The sequence below is a fragment of the Rhipicephalus microplus genome, chromosome 7, assembly GCF_043290135.1.
Source record: "Rhipicephalus microplus isolate Deutch F79 chromosome 7, USDA_Rmic, whole genome shotgun sequence".
Taxonomy (NCBI): domain Eukaryota; kingdom Metazoa; phylum Arthropoda; class Arachnida; order Ixodida; family Ixodidae; genus Rhipicephalus; species Rhipicephalus microplus.
The window spans coordinates 50,764,897-50,786,206 of NC_134706.1; the positions used below are offsets into that span (position 1 = coordinate 50,764,897).

Below are 21,310 nucleotides of genomic sequence, written 5' to 3' on the forward strand. Positions count from 1 at the left end.
GCGAGAATTAGTCTGAACAGCAAATCACTAGACGTCAATTGTATATATCAAGCACTACGCTTTTGCAAGAGTGAAAAACCTGGACAGGCACTGAACGTAACTGTTCTATTTGAAACAGCTTACCAGTATTCATAAAAGTAATTAGTTATGCATAAATATTTACTAACCTGATCGTAGTTCGTGATATCACCTTTGACGAAAGGGTCACAGTCCCTATACCAATATATCAAGTACGCTGCGGCGATGCTCACTAATAGAAAAAATAGCACGACGAAGGCTGCACCTGCAACGGCTATTCTGAAACATGGCACAGGAACAAAGATACAGGTTGGAACAAACTTACACCTATTGCTATCCTTATGAAGTAAAGGGACGCTTACGTCTTAGCGGCACGTAGATTCCGGGCGGCCATGTATCGTTGAACGACCATCTGGTCGAATCCCATACGTACCAGTATGTATGGTAGTCCACCAATAAGGCAACTCCAGAAGGTGTCGTCACTCGTGATGTCCATATTCATTCTAAAAGAGTGCCAAGATTCCGTTATCTGTATTACCATTTGCGCTTCTGACCTCTGGAAGCATTTGATATGCCCCAAAGAAAAAGAATGCCGAGCCTTGCACTGGAAGTGCAATGCTAAAAGGACAGCGAAGATGATGGGAACACGTGGTCACAAACTCTTGCTCTTGACCATCCTGGGCGTGTACGAAGCGTCGGCTTTGCATCGCCGCTGCCGCTCCTGCTTAGCAGCTAGCATCGCTTCGTGAAGGGCGAACTCTATTTCGACAGCACAATTTATCTTCGGTGGGTCCACGATAACTATACTCGGCGAGCACGCCCGCACGCTTGCTCAGTGGTTACCGCACGCGCGCTGTTTGCGCGTGCATGGTTATTGCACATGTGTAGCTTGTCAAGACGTCAGTCTCGTGGTTAACGAAGTGTTAATTGGCGGCCGCATTGTGAAGTTTTGTGACAAGGTTCGGGTAACGGACAGATACAAGAACATCCCTGCCAAAAAATTTTGGGAGCGAGCGTAATCTAGCTTATTTCCCAACTTAGTTGTCTAGTACTGGTTCTTGCGCGTCATCATAATTGTGTCCTCGGGTTAAATTGGTGATTTGTGCCATCCCCAAGCTGATATCGGAGTCTGTTTTTAAAAAGAGCACGTGTTTAATATCTGCTCTGCCCGATGCAGCAGTGAGCATAGCTTATCACAATTTCTCAAAGAGCTCTAACAATTAGCTTACAATAACCCTAACAGTTAATGGCCCTTATCTATAGTACTGATTCGATATTGCATGCATTCGAGTACACCCTTGTCTTCAACTAAAGGCATTTGGGTCATTTTTTTTCTAGTTGACGATAAGGAATGTTTGGAAAACTGGAAGTTTTCGGTAATGTTGCTCACTACAGTGAGAAAATATATAAAGTATAAAGCTTTAGTTTCAATTACTGACGTAGAACAAAATAAGTTCTCGCGACTATGCTATCATCACCTGCAAACGTGCTGCAAGGGAAGGAACATTTGTGTGCGTAACGATGCCAGTTTCAAACTATCCTTTAATATCTACTACAAGTGCATCTGTGAACTGCCCTATACGCCTTAATTCTTCTGTTTGTATATTGACGGCATATTCATTATGCCTCCGTAAGGTGCATGGTGATACCAGGGAGACTAAAGTTTGTAGTGGTGTTAGCGAAAACTAAGCTTTCTCGTTCTCTCTGTGGGATTTCTCTGAGCGTCCAGTTCACTTAACAGCACAATGTGACGCGCATGCGCTGTTATAGACACTTATCAATCCAGAAAGGAGAAAATGTACTGCAGTTTTTACAAACGCGCAGATTTACGTGCTCTGGAGTAGTTTTATATCCTTACCTGAACATATACTCTGTGACGTTGAAGTCTGTAATGGACCTCAGTGGTGGAGTCGCATAACTGGAGTCATGAACCACATTTGCAATGATTGTTATTGGTGACAAAAACATCACCATTGCTTGAACGCAGTCTGCCCAAACCACGCCACGCAGTCCTCCCTTTCACAAAAGAAAAACGTTAGTACGTGATTGAGGCACAGTCCAGCATATGTGTTGTCGAGTATGGTAGTCACGAAATGTAGGGTGTGTGTGAGATACTGCCGATCAGAAGACGATGTTGGATGAATGATTTGTGGAGTTTGAAGAGACGATCATGGAACGCGTTGGGTCAGCCCATGAATATGGGCTGTCAACATTTGTTCGGAATGTAGTCTGTGCACACGTAAGCATTCACCTTCTGCGCAATCATTTGCGTCACTAGGAGCTTAATTATGTCTCTTTCTAATGTGCTTTTACACACCAACAAGTAAAAATCAAAAACGTTCGCAGGTATAACGGGGCAGCAGAAAGCACGTGACCGGGTTTATTGGCGAATCATGAGAAAGGCCTTTGCCCTGCAATGGGTGTAGTCAGGCTGCTGCTGTTGATGATGATGATGATGATGATGGTAATAATAATAATGATGATGATGATGGTGATGGTGGTGGTGGTGATGATGATGGTGGTGATGATGATTGAGTGCCTAGCCTTTTCAGCAGATAGCAATGTGCCGATATTACACGTTTTAAAATAAGAAAATCAATAGGCCTCATTCGAGTCAGTCAAATAATAGAATAGCGTCTATTGCAGACACTGGATATATATTTTTTCTAATTGTAAGCACCACAAAGAAACCCTCAAAAGAATGAAGCGTTGGAGCAGAGAGGGAGAACGTTCTTTCTATCAATAACTGAATTATCAATATGTACTCAGCACAAGGTTTTGCGGAAGTATCGACCCGATTCCGATAAGCGGAATAGGCGTTATTGCTTATAACAGCAATTTTTTTGAAGTAATATTTATAAATGACCTACTTTGAACTTGGCATTGCACAACAGTCGTCAGGTGTGAAGGAGAAGCTTTATTCGCACGAACTTCTGGCCGTGGGACGGGAACTCAAAATACTGCAAGCAACCCACGCTGTATACTTATATCGGCACACAAAGCCTTGGTGGTCAACAAAAACTGTTCATCGCTAGCGTCGCACTGTATTTTGTACATCACGCATCAGACTTTCCTGCCTTATTCCTAATGGTTGCGCGAGCTCTGAAATAAGTTCGACAATTCACCTCCTGCGCGCAACCCTAACAAAACAATTTACTGCGATCGCGAGGCTTCCCTAATACTGAAACGCGTTCTGTGCCGGCTTTCAGAGGCTCTGTCACTGGCTTTCTTTTCAAGCACAAATTATTACCATTTATATTTAAAATTTGTACCTTAATTCGTCAAGCTCTTACACCAACGAACGGAATGTGATGAAGTTCTTTTTAGTAGAACCGCATACTTTTCTAGAACTTCTGAAACAACATTAAAAGCCCAGATGGGATTCACGCCGAAAAACTATGCATCACCTTCACTGCGATTTCAGCACTACCAGTGGAAAAAAAAGAATCATACCAATGCTGTGTATACTGTTCCGGCCAAGCCAATGATGATGTTAGAATATACAAGGGGCACGGGAAACACTGAAAAAATATACCAAGCAAATCTTATTATCTGTGCGAACAAAATAAGGAAGTCTCAGCATAGTCTCGTAAAAGTCACATGAGTCTTCAAAAATCGAGTTGCATTTTGTAGTAGCGAAATTTTTCTCTCAACTTTTCAACAAATAAAATGAACATTTGTGAGTTTGACATACAACACAGTTTCGTTTTAGGTCTGTGCGCTCGCCAACTTCATTTTTATTGCCACAATAATTGTTCCCTGTCCCCTATCGAACATTTATTGATTGATATGTGTGGTATGACGTCTCAAAACCACTATATTGCCACATGTATGCACACGTAACACACGTAACAATATGATTATGAGAGCCGTCATAGTGGAGGGCTTCGTCAATATCGACCACCTGGGGTTCTTTAACGTGCACCTAAGTCTAAGCACACGAACCTACAGCACTTTCGCCTTCATTCAAAATGCAGCCGCCGCCGCCGGGATTCAATCCTGCGACCTGCGGGTTAGCAGCCGACCTATCAGACATTGCTCAACCATTTCAGCACTCACAGGCTTTCTATTTTAACGTGGTATTTTGTAAAAGTAACTCTCAGTTTCTCACAAAAGTACCGACTGCGTGTTTCTTTTCTCGCTTTATAGCGGTGATCACGTGATATTTTCATATCACCATAATGACAAGCTGCTTAGTTCACTACTTGTTCTGCAGACCTGAAGTCTATGTTCTGTATTTAGGTTGAATTATTGCTCAAGTATAAGCAGAACATGCTTTCCAGAGTTGAGAAAAACGAAACATATGTCATGGTGATTAAAACACAAAAAAAGCGTGCATGCGTCATCCCACGAAAATGCACAGCTATTTTCTCGTGTTTCTTCACATGATGTCAATTTTACCTGTGATATTTCGCTAAGAACAGCTTCTGTTTAATATCAGCTCTTTCGCACAGTGTACGCATAAACTATGGACTGCGATTCTTTCTTTTTACTCACTGCATAAGCCCTAATTAACTGCTCTCCGGGTATGGTTAAAATATTTTCTTGCATTATTCATTATTATTGAAATCATTCGAAAGGAGTTGGAGATCCTGCTGCTCTCATTGTATGATGTAGGCTCACAGCACCAAACTTAACGGAAGTGCCGTGAGCCCGTATACTTGATTCATTAAATTAGTGATGATTGATTAAAGGAGGAACGTGTGGAAATGCAGAGAGAAGAAAACAGATAAAATGAACAAAATTACAGTTTCTGTCATTTATATTCTTTTTTGTGCCCGTGCCTCTACATCTGCCTTTTTTTTAGAAAGGGCTCTTACCAACTCATCCGAAATTCCGACGTTCTGCTCAACACCTGCTCCTTGTAATATATGATAAAAATTTAGAGGCACAAGGACAGAAGAGAACAACGGGCCGGATTATTCGTGGTTCCTTTGTGCCTCCCAATTTCTTTTAGATAGCCCTAAAACACGTTCAGATCAATTACTGTATAGTAACCGGCGTCATAGTGCTCTTCTATTAAACTAGACACTCAACTATGAACTGAGTTAGTTCATTATGTGCGATAATTTGTAAATATATGGGTTGGCTCTTGTGAGCACTCTACCCGGTCATTCCATGTCTGTGCTTTGTCTGCACACCCTTACCTTGTAGCACGTTTGAACGCTGTGAGATGCTATCTTTGAAAAGAAAAACATTGCTGTTTTATTTATAGTAAGGTTAAATACTTTTGAGACCTATCTCAGCGCCTTATGACTACAAAATCATGGAGATTTTTACCTTCAGCCCAGTCAATAATTTCTTGAAAATTTGCACATATCCGTACATGGCTGTATTTCTTTACTATTTTTCACTCTAAACGTGTTCTTTTTTATGGGTAAAACTAAATCCTCCGTTACTTTAAATTTTCTGTTTTAATTGCTAAGCATCTATAAATACTAATGATTACAAAGTATTAGGCTTCAAGGCTTTCAAGTTATTTGTATACAAAATAAAACTGTCGATCTCTTTTTTGCTATATGTTTGCCTTCCGCCATGTTTTATCTACAACACGCGAACCCAAATGCTTAAGTAATTTTGCTCCATGTCTTCTATTCCAGAAAACACGAATTTTGTTCGACGTGCTCAACCAATCACCTGCCGAACCTCGCCTGTGTACACAATGAAATATTTAGGTCAATGCGAAACCACTAAATAGCAGAGAATATTTGACATATCCTTCACAGGAGCACTGTGGTAGAACTAATAAGGAATCGCAAGGAATCTTACTTGTGGAAATTCCAAGAGCAGCACTGTATATGCCCACGGCACCAAGTGTTTGCTGCATTTAGGTTATGGTACGAAGTGTTATTTCTCTTTCTTCAGATTGACATCATTATTACTATGCACGCAGTTGCTACAACATACCCAACAAATAAACTCATTGCGAGGCTGGCGGAAGCAGTATGTTCCATTCGAAAAACATAATGCCGTGCCCGATACACTTCCCTGAACTTCACTTTGTAGTGTGGAAGACGTGAAGAAGTTCAATTGCAATATAGCGTGTTCAGTTCGTCCTTGTTCTGATCTTATAAACTATATGCAGATCAGTAATGCAGTTAGCTGAATTCCTCGTTATGTCTAAGGCGAGATGAGAAAATGAAGTGCTTAGGTTTCCAAGCAGCTTGATGTCGTTCCATAAGTGATGAAATATGAAAAGCTCAGAGCCTAGAAAACATCGTAATTTTTGTATAAAACCTAATGAAACATATACATAACTCACGACTGGTATTTGTCATGTTATCATGGTCAATAAGTGGATCTCGATGCAAATTTTGAGCCTTACAAACGTTCTGGCACTTGTTGGTCCGGAACAATTAAGATACGCATGGCACTATCACTCTTTCTGGCATTGTGTAATATTGGTTGGTTCTCCGCAATTTCTTGCAGTCACCATCGTTTGGCATTCGTGATTTTCAAGCGAACAGCTTTATGAAAATTACGCCTAAGAGTTGAGGGTCACCACATGATTTCAACGATAAATACATAGGAAACAAAATATTGAGTGTTAGATAAATAATTAGTGCTGCCATCGCTGTCGACGCTCGTTCCAAAACACGAAAAATATAAATCGTACATTGTAGAAAAACAAAAGCCGATTCGAAGTTATGCACGCGAAATCAGCTTTTTTATTAGTTTTCAACGATGCAAAATGTCCGAGCTTACGCTCAAGTTAACCTCAGACCGTCCATTTTATTTAGGTTGCATGTCTAGGGTTATGCTCCTTTTTCTTCCTTCTTTGAAAAAACTTAGAGATAACGAGAAATCGCTAAAGAAAAGCTCTTTTTGGTTTATTTGTACAACTTACGCTTAGGATGAAGTAGACAAGGCACGCAGTGATCCCCACCTTGTTGTCAAAACGGAGACGCAGGTACTGGACATTGGTAATAAACAAAAATGCAAGAGAGAAATTGCTGTCAGTGCTGTCTTGGTTACCCTAATGATGGTATGAAAACGTCTCTAAAAGTACCATGAATGGACTTACAAAACAAAAGATGAGGATGTAAATGGAATTTCGCAAATTCAAGTGGCGATCAGTTAAATGTTGAATTGCCTTTACTCGATAGAGCTAAAATCAACACCTATTTGAGCATTTTCTATACACGTATTCAGGACTATTGTAAGAAATTACGACATCATAAACCAGTACACATAAGCGCATGCCACCGGAGGCACAAGAACACTTGAAGTACAAAAGCTAATATCACTGAGCGAAAAGTCTGAATGCAGATTATTTACAACAAAACCTTCTTTGTTCACAAAAAGATCGTGGTGATGTTGGTATGTTAGGAATATGTAGCGAAGCCAGTTATTTTAAATTTGACCAATGACACAGTATTTGCTTGATATATTGAAGATGTCTGGTGAACAAGCGGACGCAAAACTAACCTGTACGTATCTTCTGCATTTATTAAGGTACCTTGTAATTGGTTCCAATTCATGATCGTTCTGCGGCATTTAGGTATGATAGTATAACATATAAATAAAAAGCGGAGCGTTATTAGGCGAAACGATTGGAGTACCTTTAAGCTGCGCTTTCAAGAGTTGAACGCGATAGTGATATACAGTTCCTAGTGCGTACTTCAAACACTTGGCGCTTGAAGTCTTTTCAAACTTGCTATGCCCCCACTACGTGACCTTGAGGTTGCAGTAGCGTGTGTGCTTTTTGTAGAGGGTGGCTGCCTTGAAACTATGAATGGATAAATGATTGAATGAACGAACTTAATCTGGTCCTTCGGAACGTGTTTTAGCACGTTGTGGACCGCTCCCACGTCGGAACAGAAAGACCAAGTCTGATTGCTGCGTCGCGGGCCCAGTGAACTGCCCATAGCTGTTGTTCGAGTCTGGAGCTTGCAATAGCGCCATCCCGTTTGGACGGCGTGATGACTTTCCCACAGCCTAACGCGGGGCACCGCAACAGCATATGTTACAAGGTAGCTATATCGTCGCAGAAGGAACATGTATCAGTTGCTGTATTTCGGTATAAATTTGGTTCGATAGCGCGGGATTAGGGTACGCCCAGTTCTGAAGAAGCCTGCGTGTCAAAGCCTGAAGTCTGCTTAGTTTTGTGGGGTGAAGGGTATTGTCTCCGCGCCAGGTAAAACAAATGGCAGCATATCCACGGAGTGAATGACGGAGAGTGGGGCGAAGCATTCGGCCGTCCATTCATTCTTGCATCCGTCCGTCCATGCGTCCATGTGTGTGACCATCCATGCGTTCATCCACCCGTCCGTGCGTGCGTCTCTTCGTGCGTCCATCCCTGCATTCGCCCATGCATCCGCCCCTGCGTCCGTTCATGCATCCATCCATGGATTTGTCTGTGCGTCCGTTCGTCCATCTATTCAACACTCCAAGTACTACCATCTCGCATCTTTTATCATATATTCACCATATAGAAGCATCACCATCCAATGGACATTCCAAGGACTGAACAAAACGTGGCCCACGCACACTTTCGTACGGCTTGCGCTTCAGGTCTACATCCCACCTTTAACCACCTCGAGTTCATGGTATATACTATTTCACTGTATTCATGGCACTGCAACCGAACACTCGCTAAACCTTTCTAAAACTAAGGAGGTTACGCCCAGCGAGTATAACGTAGCAACCTTTTCCTGTAAGACAGTGCTCAATGTTCATGCCAATGGCTGCTAATGGGAAATGAGAGGCAGAAGAATTCGGCTTTTACTTTCTTACGGCTTGCGCTTCGTATCTACTTCCCACCTTTAACCACCTCGAGTTCATGGTATATACTAGTTCATTGTATTCATGGCACTGCGGCTCAACGCTCGCTAAACCTTTCTAAAATCAAGGAAGTTACACCCAGCGAGTATAGCGTAGCAACCCTTTCTTGTCAGATAGTGCTCAATGTACATGTCAATGGGTGCTAATGGGGAATGAGAGACAGGATCATTCGGCTTTTAGTTAACGCGCACGCCACGAACTTTTTATTGTTCAACAAAGCACAGGAGACATCTTTCATCGGCACCACCTTGCAGGTCAAAATGTAACACTGGTTACACACTACGACTACGACTACGAGGGACGAACGGGTGCCATTTTAAGAAGCTTCGCCCCTAAAATATTTTGTGAAATCATTATATGAGATGGTAGGGTCATCGTTCTGCAAAACATCAGCGCCGCGCCCCTCCGATAGGTATGAAGTCAATATGAAGTCATTAGGAAAATCCCATGTTCTGACACCCGATGGCAATGTACGCTTTTACCACGCATTATTGCGGGAATATTTCATGTTGTATAGTGAGGCATGTCATAGCGTGCACTCGACGTACAGCCACGGCCATGCCTATGTAGAGCTCGCGAGCAGCCGGTTATTCATCTCTGTGGTGCAACCTGAAGGCAGGATTGGGCTCTGACTTGGTCAGCCTGACAACTAGGCCGCGCATGCTCCCGATAGACCACTTCAGAGCCAGAATCTGACCCAAAGTTTCGCCCCGCACAGCAAAAACTGGCTGCTCGCACGCTCTACACAGACGTGGCCGCGGCTGTACGTTGCCTAACAGACACACCCGTGTAGGACAGCAGCGTAATGTACGTCAGCATACGACGAAGGCTTGAAAGAGAACATGATACTTATTGCACGCGGATTGCGCAATGCATCGTGTGGGCGCTGCTTGCGGGAGTACACTAAACTCGAGATTTGTGGCGCTGTCAGCGATAGTGGGGGCGTGCCACTCTTGTGTATGTAAAGGGTTAAAGTCTCTTCAACTTCATTTCCAAGCAGAGAAAGTTACAAAAGACGACAGTCTTTCTTGGGGACCTTCAAAACTAAAATTTTGGTCTGTATCTAGAATTGTCTGTTTCTCCACCCTTAACGGTACTCTAAACAGTCCCAAAGTGGCCAAACGATACTCCAAACGGATGACCCCATCCGCAGCGCCCAACAATATTGCTCAAAGTTCAGCATTCATACTTCTGCGATTGTCGAATAAAAAGCAATTATTGCGCATATCTGAGGCACCGTAACAACACGTCAATATTCTATATGTGTGTCTTTATATTACAGAAGGCATACATATGTAACTGTAAGAACCATAGCGTTTATCACGTTGCACTGACCAGGCAACGCATGCTCGAAAAGGCAAGTGTTTCTAACGCTGTGCTAAGACGACACGGTGGTGGCACCTACGCGTCGCCTTGCGTTCTACACCTTATCACCTCCGAGACAGGCGCGCAGTGCGCACGCGCTTCGTTCTCGAAGGTAACTGCCAGATAGCGCTTGATTGATTGATATGTGGGGTTTAACGTCCCAAAACCACCATATGATTATGAGAGACGCCGTAGCGGAGGGCTCCGGAAATTTCGACCACCTGGGGTTCTTTAACGCGTGCCCAAATCTGAGCACACGGGCCTACAACATTTCCGCCTCCATCGGAAATGCAGCCGCCCCAGCCGGGATTCGATCCCGCGACCTGCGGGTCAGCAGCCGAGTACCTTAACCACTAGACCACCGCGACGGGGCAAGGCCTGCCAGATAGCGCTCATGTCTCACGTGTGACGTGACTTGATGCGCTCGTTCGCCTCCGCTGCACGCTTGAGGCACTTTAACGCAGCGCCTCCGCAATACCACTCACCAATTTTCTTGCGCAGAACATCGAATAATCGTTTTGTTAACTGCCTCCAGACGCAAGACTATCGTCTTTCGACGACATTTGCAGTGTAACATGCAGATACGGGGCTATTTTTTAGAGACGATAGTCTTTCTTGGGGACCTTCGACGAAAAAATTTTGGTCTGTCTGTCTGTATATTTGTCTGTTTGTCCTCCCTAACTATTTCTTAAACGGCACTAAACGGTCAACCCCATCCGCAACGCCCACCAATATTACTCATCGTTTAGTGTTTATCGTTGTGCGATTGTCAATTTAAAAGCAAATATTGCACATATATGAGGCGCCATAACAACATCTCTATATTTTGTATGTCTGCCTTTATACTAGGAGAGGCACAGACAAGTAATTCTACGGGCTGTAGCGTTTAAAGCGATGCGCTGAGAGTGCAACGCGATGCTCAACAAGGTGTTTCCAACGGTTTGCTACGACGGCACGGTGGTGGCACCTGCCCGTCGCTTTGCATTTTATCACCTCCATGACTGGCGCGCATCTTTCTCCGTGGTCACGCACGCCTTCGTTTTCGAAGATAACTGCCAGATGGCGCTCGTGCATAACGTGCCTTGTTCGCCTCCGTTACATGCTCGAGCCACTCTAGCGCAGCGCCTTCAGAATACCATTCACCGATTTTCTTGCGCTGAACATCAAATAAACATTTTGGTCACTCTTTCCAGACGCAAGACTATTGTTTTTCGACGACAGTTACAGTGTAACATGTAGATTCGTGCCATTTTTTTTTTCATTGCATTCGCTAGCAGAAGCGTGGCTGTGTGGTAGAACACCCACTAACCACGTACACGACGCGGGTTAATCACCATTAAGACCCAGAATTTTTGTTTTTTAGCACCTTTCTCAAACACTTTTTTCGGTCACCGAAAGATAATGCTTTTCGCTCGTAAGAAACGACGCTGACGCTAGAATGTCTGCAAAACGAGCTCTTTAACGCTATCACGTTAATATATTTTAAGTCGACGCGTTTAATTGTTGTTTTTAAATCTCGCAGTTGGTCAGTGGCCACAGTGATCAATTTCTCACTCGTAAAACGCGGATTCAGTGATGGCTGAGGTGGTCCCATTTCGATAGAGATGAAATGTCAGTTGGCTGCCTAAACTGTGCCGCTTTTATACCCTTTAACGAATCCAGCTGCTCAACATTTGCAAAGCTTCCAAAGGTGTGCTTCATTGTCACACCGTGATTCTCACATGTGTAACAGCGAAAATTGCTTTTTAATATTGTTGCGGGGCTGCGGCTATCTCTACGTGGGGTTGTGCGAACACGACGACAACGCGTTGGTGTTCGGAAAATACAACAGCCGCCATCTTGACTGCTGGGCAGCTTTTGTACTGTAAAGTAGTAAATGCGCCCGCAACAGTTGTGTTGAGGTGCTGGATATCGATCTGAATACCACTCGCAATATTTTCTACTTTGGACTATTGTTGTTCTCTAACGCAATAAATGTGCCACAATACTTATTGCTGCTTACCTGAAAAATCGAAGCCACCCGTAGCCCATAGAGCAGTGGAACTACTGCGGTCGCAGTCAGCGTTGATGCAACTAAGGTACCAGCAACAACCCATGCGGTGTGAAATCCGTGCGCGTAGAAGTGGCCCACAAAGCTGATTACGTTCACACCATTCGCTACTGACGCCACAACGGATATGGCCAAGGCGGTGGCGGGAAGCGTTTGACCACCCAAAAATGCTTCAATTTCAGCGCTTCTTCCATTGTCATCTCTAGATGTTCTCTGAAAAAGAATATACGTTCGTGAATCGTCATTCGATGCCGTTGTTCAGGGCTTATTTGCGATATGCACCGGTCTGCGATCGAATACCGGAATCTGCACAATTTGCTTGCTGCCTATGCATTCCCAATGTGTAAGGTACTGGGAGTTTCCCTTTTTGCGTTTTACATTTGATAAATCGTAATGTCTTGTTATGGACCGCCTGATACGACACGCAGATGCCCTTACATGCATTTATTAAAATCTTTCCCGTGACTGCTTGAATAATGTTTGTCTTGCTTCACGAGCCTCAGCGCAAACTAAGATGAACGTTAAGATAAGTATGCCTTTCTGGGCTAGGGGCATACAGCATTGTGACATTCACTGTACGCCACGGTACAGGTATCGTCTGTATATTGTATACTTTGTTTTTACCCTTTTTGTTAAAATAAAACTTATTGACTGATTGACAGATAGATAGATTGATTGATTACTCACTTGACGCCGGCGTCGCGCAAAGGAAAAATACAAGCCGACAGCGTATCCCACCACTGTCAGCACACCGAATACGATGCAGTCATAGATATCTAGGTTTTTCATCAGCGCGGTGTAGTGTCTACGTTAGAACTGCTTGCGTATACCAGGTCTTTGTGAAAGCGATATGTTTATCGACATATACGATGTGACACCAGCTGCACGCCATGGTATAGGTATCACAGCTGTGGGTTCCAGATGGCTGGCCTATTTTCAGTTTTGTTAACAGCCTACATTATACTGAAGCACCCGTATTTTACGTGCAACTTACTGCTTTAGCTTTCAGCTTTCCTTCAATTAATACACGCGTGATGCCAGCTACGGCCCTCCAATAGTGGTAATCATGATTTATAATTGAAATCAACGCAATGCTCATTGTACCTCAGTCGCAACACTTTATGTAATGTCTCCAAGTGATGTCAAAACTTTTTATATGTTGTAATGAAGTTCCACTAAGATTTTTAACAATGTACGTGATAACAATTTATTGATTACACCAGCTGTGTTACAGCTTAAATATTATCTTATGTTCTTCCTAGAAATGAAATAGCTTCCGTGGCAAGAAAACTGTGATGATAGTTTTCTGCAGTTTATCTTCAAGTATTACTGTCCGTTCGTAATCACTGGGAAGGCTACAGCATAGAAGTACTGAGCTCTAAAGCAATTCGTGAAAACAACACCGATTACACTGAGCCGCATAAGTTTCGAGACATTCTGTTTTTTTAATGGTAAAAGGAACCCATAACTATAACCCTAAAAAACTATTTACCACTGCCTAGGTTGAGTAGCCTAATCCAATATTTCTTTAGTTCTGACTGCTATAAATTAAAATTTCCACTGAACCTGCCAGTTTATCAACATTACTATATACAAGTTTGTGCCATACAACTGTGTGCCTAATGCACTTCCTTTCGCTCTTTCATACATCAATATTAGTATGCAGCATTGGCATTCATATTTCAATAGTCATACGAAGTACAAACTATACATGAGTCTTTCAATATTATATATTTGCCCTCGGGGCTGACGACACCGCCTCGGAACCATTACACAATCTATCTCTTAATCTCGCAACAATCTTCTTCGTATGTTTTGTCTTTACCGTCAAACTTGTTTTCTTCGCCTGCCACTTGCTAACAAGCAGTAGTTTATTCAATTAGATGAATGTGCTGCAGACGACCCTGTGCACACAGCCGGAAAAGCCGATCTTCTAATGAGTGCTATATTTTCTATAGTCAAACGGGAAAACGAATGCGCCCCGGTAATACAGTGTTTAAGGCACTCAGCTGCTGTCCCGTACGTCACGGTATCGAATCTCGGCCGCTGTGGCCGCATTTGCGATGGAAGCGAGAGCGCTTGAGTCACGTGTGCTTAGATATAGGTGCACTACAAAGCGCCCCAGGTGGTCTAAGTTTCCGGAGCCGTTCACTACGGCGTACCTCTAAAACATATGGTGATTTTAGGGCATTAAACCCCCAAAAGTATTACTGAAACAAAAAAGTGGGCACGTTGATTTTAATTCATTATAAATAAATCATGCATACTAACCGATGATAAGATAAAGATGGCGCAAGAACCAGCCACAGTCTCTCTGTATTGAAACCTTCGCGTGGAGATATTGAGTCACACTCTTTTTTTTTCCTTCGGTAATGCTGCGTATGTGCATCAAATTATGTAAAGCTTAGTTTCCGTTTAACGAAACGAAATACTTTTTTCTTTTCGTTATATAATAATTGAAATAAAAATAAAGAATAATTTGCAGCGTTCCAGAATGCACAAGTGAATGTTACGTGCCGTATATGCAAGTATTCTCAGCACCCCAATGAGACTATACTTGTCGACCATACGTGCATCTCTGCCTTCAGCTCTCTTTTGTTCACTAGCCCCGCATAATGTTCTTGCACTTTTATTCTTGCGGTAAATGGCCCGTTACTGCATCTGCAGCGGCATCCTAGTTTGACCGTCAACGTCTGCTTGCCGCAGAATAAGTACCGTTGTTCATACACGGCGGTCGCACTGGCGGTGTGTGAATCAACGATCTTTATTAAAGTCTTAAGCTAATCCCAAGACGTTGTTGCAAGTCATACGTACCCCAAGACCGGAATACCACAGTAGTCTACCCATCCGCAGCCCCTCAGAAAACTCTTGGATGGTAGTGGCAGTCATCGCTTTTAAGGGCTTACGCTCACTCTTCTTGTTTAGACCAAGAGACGTTTTCCAGGGCACTTGTGCTTGCGACCAGTGTTTTACATTGCACTCAAGGCAGTTTCGGTTGATGCACAAAGAAAGCGGATAAACACTACCCTCGGTAGAAAAGATGTAATTTCTAACAATTTCAATGTGGAACATTGGGGTGTATAGTTAGGTTTTGGCGTGTTAGCGGGAATTGCCTGCGCCGAACGTGATAATATTTGACTACTTCGTGTAAAGAAAGTGATAAATCCGAGTTATGTGCCCATCCCGGACTGTCTAGCGTATAAGGATCATCAGGTAATGTTATACTTCATGCTTCGTCATAAACTAGCTCCGTCAGATCAGGTTTGCTAGGATTGGTTTCAAACTGCTACGAAAACAATCTAACAGCGCAAAAAGCATCAGTTGGCCTTTTTTGTACTCCTATATAGCTTTCACCTGGTGTTCGCACTTGCGGAAGACATTCAGAAGCACCTAGTTTCATTTTTTTTTTATTCTGGCTCAAAAGCCCTCCTTCTTCCGAACTATAGGGGGTTCTTTGGTACTACCCCTTCCTGGTTCTAGGTCTGCCTACCGCTTTCTTCGAAATCAGACGAGTTAGAAAGGTTCGAAGGCCTGCACTGTAAAGAGAAAATCTTTCTTTTTGTGCCCAGAACAATAGGACGCTATCTAGAGAGGTTAAATATTAAGTGTCTTATTTGAAGAATAAGAGAGTTTTTAATGGTATGTAATGGGGCTCAGCGAAGTTAGGAGGACCCGTGAGGCCTATACAGTGCTGACGAATGGACACGTCTTACGCTACCATGAATTAGTTGGCAAAAATTAAGTAGAGGTCGGGGTTTTTATACACAGGGATATCGCTGGCAACATAGAAGAATATTATAGCATCGGTAAGAGGGTGGCAAGTATCATAATTGAGTGTACAAAAAAGATACAAGATGAAGGTGGTACAGGCCTACATCGAGCCATGAGGATCATTTGGTTGAACACTTCTATGAATACGTAGAGTCAGCGATTAGTAAAGAGGCAGTATACTATTCTGATGGGTGTCTTTAATGCCAAAATAAACCAAAAAACAGGCCGGAGACCATGCAGTGGTGACTATGAAATCGCCTCTAGAAAGGCAAGAGGAGAGTTGTTTGCAGAATTCGCAGCACCAAAATAGGCTAAAAAACAGGCCGGAAACCATACAGTGGCGAATATGGCATCGGCTCTATAAATGCTTAAGGGGAGTCAGTTGTAGAGTTCGCAGAACGTAATAATTTGGGCTCTTGGATACATTCTTCAACAAACCGGCTGACCAATAGTTGATGTGGCAAAGTCCTAATGGCAAAGCTAAAACTGAAATAGACTTCATTCTCTGTACACATCTAGGCATTGTACGGGATGTACAAGTAGTTTGCGAGAACCGATACAGCGACCTTAGTGTAGTAGGAGCTTGTATTCACCTAGGTTTAAAAAAGCACAGACAAAAAGTAATGCGCAAGAAGCCAATAATGAACTATTGGTGAGAGAAAAATTACGAGAATTCAGAGTTACGCTTCAGAACAGATTAGAGGCACTAACCAACGTAACCGATGTTAGCACTCACACATTGAATGATAATCTTACTAGTATCTTCAAAGAGTGTGCAATGTAAGTCGGAGGTACTAGACAGGACACTGGCGAACTATCTCAGGAGATGTAAAACCTTATTAAAAGATAACAAACTATCAAAGCTTCTAAAGCAACCGACAAAAGATTGCTATAGTGAAGCTTTCGAAGTTACTCAATAGGCGTATGGCAGCCTAAATCCGAAGGTATGATATCAAGAACATTGAGAAGGCTGTAAAAAGCGACAGAAGCCTAAAATCTGCGACGGCAAACCTGTTCATAGGCAATAATTGCTTGTATGCATTAAAGAATACGGAAGTCAATGTCATAACCAATCTGTAAAGGATATTCCAGGTGACAGAGGATTTGTACAGGAGGAGGAATTAACATTTATTGAAACGGCATACTAAGCTTTCCGTGAGTGGAGCCCTTATTCCAGGGCCCCACTGGCACGAGTGGTTCGCACTTCCCACGACCTTTCAAATTCAAGTTCTAGAGAGAGCTGTGCAGAAGCCAAAACAAGCAGGATGACATTTTGAGAAAAACTGAAAGTCTAGAGGAATTTTACATCCTACCAGTAATGACGGGGCAATTAGGGAAAACCCTAGATGGAATGCAAAAAGGCAAAGCCATTGGTTAGAATAAGCTACTTAGCGATGAACCTCCTGAAAGATGACGGAGAGATTGTGTTAGAAAAACGGGGCCACCTTATATACGAAATGTATCTTGACAATATGGTTACGGATATCTTGGAAGAACGTCAACATCATATTAATCCGTAAGAAAGGACGCGTCCGGGACTTGAAAATTTACAGGCGGTCAGCTTACTGTCTGTTCTCTGCAAACCATTTACAGAAAAGATACCTAACAGAATTGAGGCAACATTAGAGTTCAGTCAACCAAAGGACCAAGCAGGATTTCGTACAATAGACCATATGCATACTATCAATCAGGTAATAGAGAAATGCGCGGAATATAATCAAGCCCATCACATAGCCTTCACAGATTACGAATGAGGGCATCGAAGCACCCTACATAAGCATTATGGAAGATATCTACAGCTGATCCACAGCCATCATAGTTCTCCAAATTAAAAACAACAGGGGGGGAGGGTAAACAACAAGAGGGAAGGCAGGGAGGTTCACCGGGCACATGCCCGGTTTACTACCCTACGCTGGGGGAATAGGAAGGGGGCATGAAGATGAGAGAGAGAGGAAAGAGAAGAGAAAGAGATAGAGAGAGAAAAAAAGAAAAAAAAGGAGGATTGTCAGTCAATCGGCTGTCGCGTATGCAGCGTTGGCACTACACAAAAGTTAAAGGTGGTCACATAGGCCTGTAGTCCTCAAAAAGCACAAGACAGCTTTGACTGCTTTTTGAGCCGACGAAAGGCGATGACGGTGTTCCAGTAGCATCTGCACAGAGAGTGGCCGATCGTCCAATTGTCGCAATGCGTCCGAAAGCTTCTGTCTTTCAGAGGCAAATCGAGGGCAATGGCATATCAGATGGTTGATGTCTTCTTTGGTGCAGCAGACGTCGCACTCCGCATCGTCGGTCAATCCGATGAGGGTTCTATATGCTTTTGTGAAGGCAACCCCCAACCAAAGGCGACAAAGAAGTGAAGCTTCATGTCGACGAAGTCCGGATGGAGGTTGAGGTTCGAGTCGAGGGTTTATTCGGTATAGTCTCGTATGTCTTATGCTTGGGGTGTTCCACCCCTGCAGACTCAGACTACGTGCCAGGTGACGAAGTTGCTTTGCAGCGTCAGTCCTTGACAAAGAAATCGGAAGGGTGTGTTCTTCTTGGTGCGATGTGCGAGCTGCGTTGCCACCGGAATCATTGCCACTGATCCCACAATGGCCAGGAAGCCACTGAAACTTGACCTCGTGGCCTGTTTCTGTGACGTGGTGAACGAGCTTGACAACTTCGTAAGTTAATTGTTCATGGCAACCTCGACGAAGGACTGACTGCATGCTCTGTAGGGCTGGTTTTGAGTCGGAAAATACCGCCCATTTACTCGGTCTTTAGGATTCGATGTACTCTATGGCGCACGCAAAGCCGCAAGTTCTGCCGCTGTGGACGTAGTGACATGTGACAGTTTGATTCGCAGAGTGATTCCTCTAGCTGGAATCACCACCGCACCACCAGTACCAGACGCTGTGGTTGAACCATCGGTGTATATGGGCACGTGGTTGTTGTACATTTTGTGCAGATGGCTAAGGCTCAATTGTTTTAGGGCTGATGAAGGCAAATTTGATTTTTTCTGTATTCCTGGAATTGAAATACGTACTTGTGGAAGTGCCAGGCACCACACAGGATACATCAGTTTCTCAGCAGGCGTAAAACCTGACGTAAACGCAATAGAATCCCAATAAAAACTTGGGGTGTAATGCAGGTAGACATGATCTCTCCAATGCTATTCACCACGTGTTTAGAGGAGCTTTTCAGGACCATAAAGTTGAAGATGATATGTGGGGTTTAACGTCCCAAAACCACCATATAATTATGAGAGACGCCGTAGTGGAGGGCTCTGGAAATTTTGACCACCTGGGGTTTGTTAACGTGAACCCAAATCTGAGCACACTGGCCTACAACATTTCCGCCTCCATCGAAAATGCAGCCGCCGCAGCCGGGATTTGATCCCGTGACTTGCGGGTCAGCAGCCGAGTACCTTAGCCACTAAACCACCGCGGCGGGGCAGGACCATAAAGTTAGAAGAGTTAGGGATGAGAGTTAATGGATAGTATCTTAGTAACCTGGGATTCGCTGATGACATTGCCTTGATGAGTAAATCCAGGGAAGAATTACAGCTCATGATTACAGAGCTGTACACAGAAAGCAGATATGTTGGTCTGTAGATTAATATGCACAAAACTAAAGTAATGTGCAACAGTCTCGGCATAAAACAGCAATTTGTGGTAGGTGGAGAGACGCTGGAAATTGTGAAGAAATGTGTCTACTTAGGACAGGTAGTAACGGCGGAGGCGAACCATGAGGTTGAAATAACTAGAATGAAAAAATGGGGTTGATTACAATCAGCAAGCATTCTCAAATCATCAATGGTAAGCTGCCACTATTTCTCAAGAGGAAGGTATATACCAGCTGCATCTTGCCAGTACTTAACTAAGGAACAGAAACCTGGATGCTTACAAAGCGGGCTCAGCTTAAATTGAGCACGACGCAGTGAGTTATCGAAAGTAAAATATAGGTGTAACCTTAAGAGACAAGAAACGAGCATAGTTGGTCAGGGAACAAACCGGAGTCAAGGATAACATATTTGAAATCAAGAAGAAATGTACATGGAACGGTCACGTAGCATGTAGGCAGGATAACCGCGGGTCACTTAGGGTAACTCCGTTGATTCCTAGAGACGACAAATGCACGAAGAGGAGACAAAAAGTTAGGTGGGCTGTTGAGATCAAAACGCTCGCAGCGATATTGTGACAACGGAAAGCACACGACCGGGCTGATTGGTGGATCATGGGAGATTTTTTTGCTCGGCAGTGGGTGTAGTCAGGCTGATGATGATGACGAAGATAATGGTGATGAACATTTCAACGAAAATTGCGACAAGTCAGGTTAAACAGTGAAGCAAAAAGCGGAGAGGCCGTGTGAAGTAGCTCGGCCCCCAATGCTGGTTATGTAGGTGAGGACGTGAAAGGGCACCATACTCTTCCTTTTTGACCGCCAAGACAAGTGTGCTCTGTGTGATCTAAATGGTCTAGTGGAATATTTTGCTGACAAAGAAATGGCTTCCCTTCAAGAATGCAGTTCCAACCAACCCAAGGATCCACACGATTGTCCTAAGACTGATCTCAAGTAAACGTAGATGCGAGGCTGTAAGGGGCCGTGCACAGCTATCGCGCTGCCAACCTGTTCAGCTGCGCAAGCCTCGTGTATCTTACCGAAGGTACATAAGGATTTGCCCGGTAGGGTTGTCTACAAATGAATCTCTGTACGCATCATCATTGTCAGCCTGACGGCGCCCACTACAACGCAATGACATCTGCCATGTTTTGCCAATTACCGTAGTCCGGTGATTACTGTGGCCACGTTATACCCTCAATCTTCTCAGCCTACTTTTCCTGCCAAACTTTCTCTCTCCCCCTCGCACGCTTCACTTCTTTTGCAATTCAGTCTCTTCCTTCAAATTACCTGTGGTTATATTGCCACGTGCAACGTTTTCTGCCCTTGCCCAATTTTTACATTGATTTCGTCTAAAATTTACCTCCCACTCGTTTGTTCTACCAATTCATCTGTCCTCTTCTGGTCTACTAAGGTTACACTAAAATGAGTGCAACTCCACGAAGTGATTGACCACGAGTTGGGAAGCAATAGGTCTTAAGTCCCCTATTGTCTGCGTTGAAATGGCCGACTAGTATAAAGGACGGACGGACGCATGGACAGCCGGGCGAACAGATAGGTGGACGTAAGCTCGGATGCATGGATGGACGGACATATAGGTGGACGGACAGGTGGATGGACGAATGGACGGATGGACAGTTGCATGGATGGATGGATGGACAGACGGACCGCACGTGTAGTCATGTATTGTGCTGCGTATAGCTGATTACTAAGAAAGCCGTT

General features: G+C 43.6%; 2 protein-coding genes and 1 long non-coding RNA gene across 3 annotated transcripts in view; 1 reads left to right on the forward strand and 2 right to left on the reverse strand.

Annotated features, from left to right (window-relative positions):
• Positions 1 to 363, reverse strand: part of LOC119179600 (sodium-coupled monocarboxylate transporter 1-like) — a 21,989-nt gene extending 21,626 nt beyond the window's left edge. The window contains exon 1 of the mRNA XM_075868122.1: positions 168 to 363. The gene's annotated coding sequence lies outside the window, so the exon portion shown is untranslated. The remainder of the gene's footprint in view (positions 1 to 167) is intronic.
• The window catches only part of LOC142767455 (uncharacterized), a 326,266-nt gene that overhangs the window by 144,291 nt on the left and 160,665 nt on the right, over positions 1 to 21,310 (forward strand). The gene's annotated exons all lie outside the window — the stretch shown is intronic.
• On the reverse strand, positions 363 to 13,047 carry LOC119179628 (sodium/iodide cotransporter-like). Its single transcript, XM_075868124.1, has 6 exons — positions 12,905 to 13,047; positions 12,170 to 12,430; positions 5,788 to 5,839; positions 3,472 to 3,539; positions 1,877 to 2,034; positions 363 to 521 (listed from the first exon to the last, which is right to left on the reverse strand). Exons 1-6 carry the CDS (start codon positions 13,004 to 13,006, stop codon positions 377 to 379), a joined length of 786 nt encoding a protein of 261 aa, XP_075724239.1. The 5' UTR covers positions 13,007 to 13,047; the 3' UTR covers positions 363 to 376.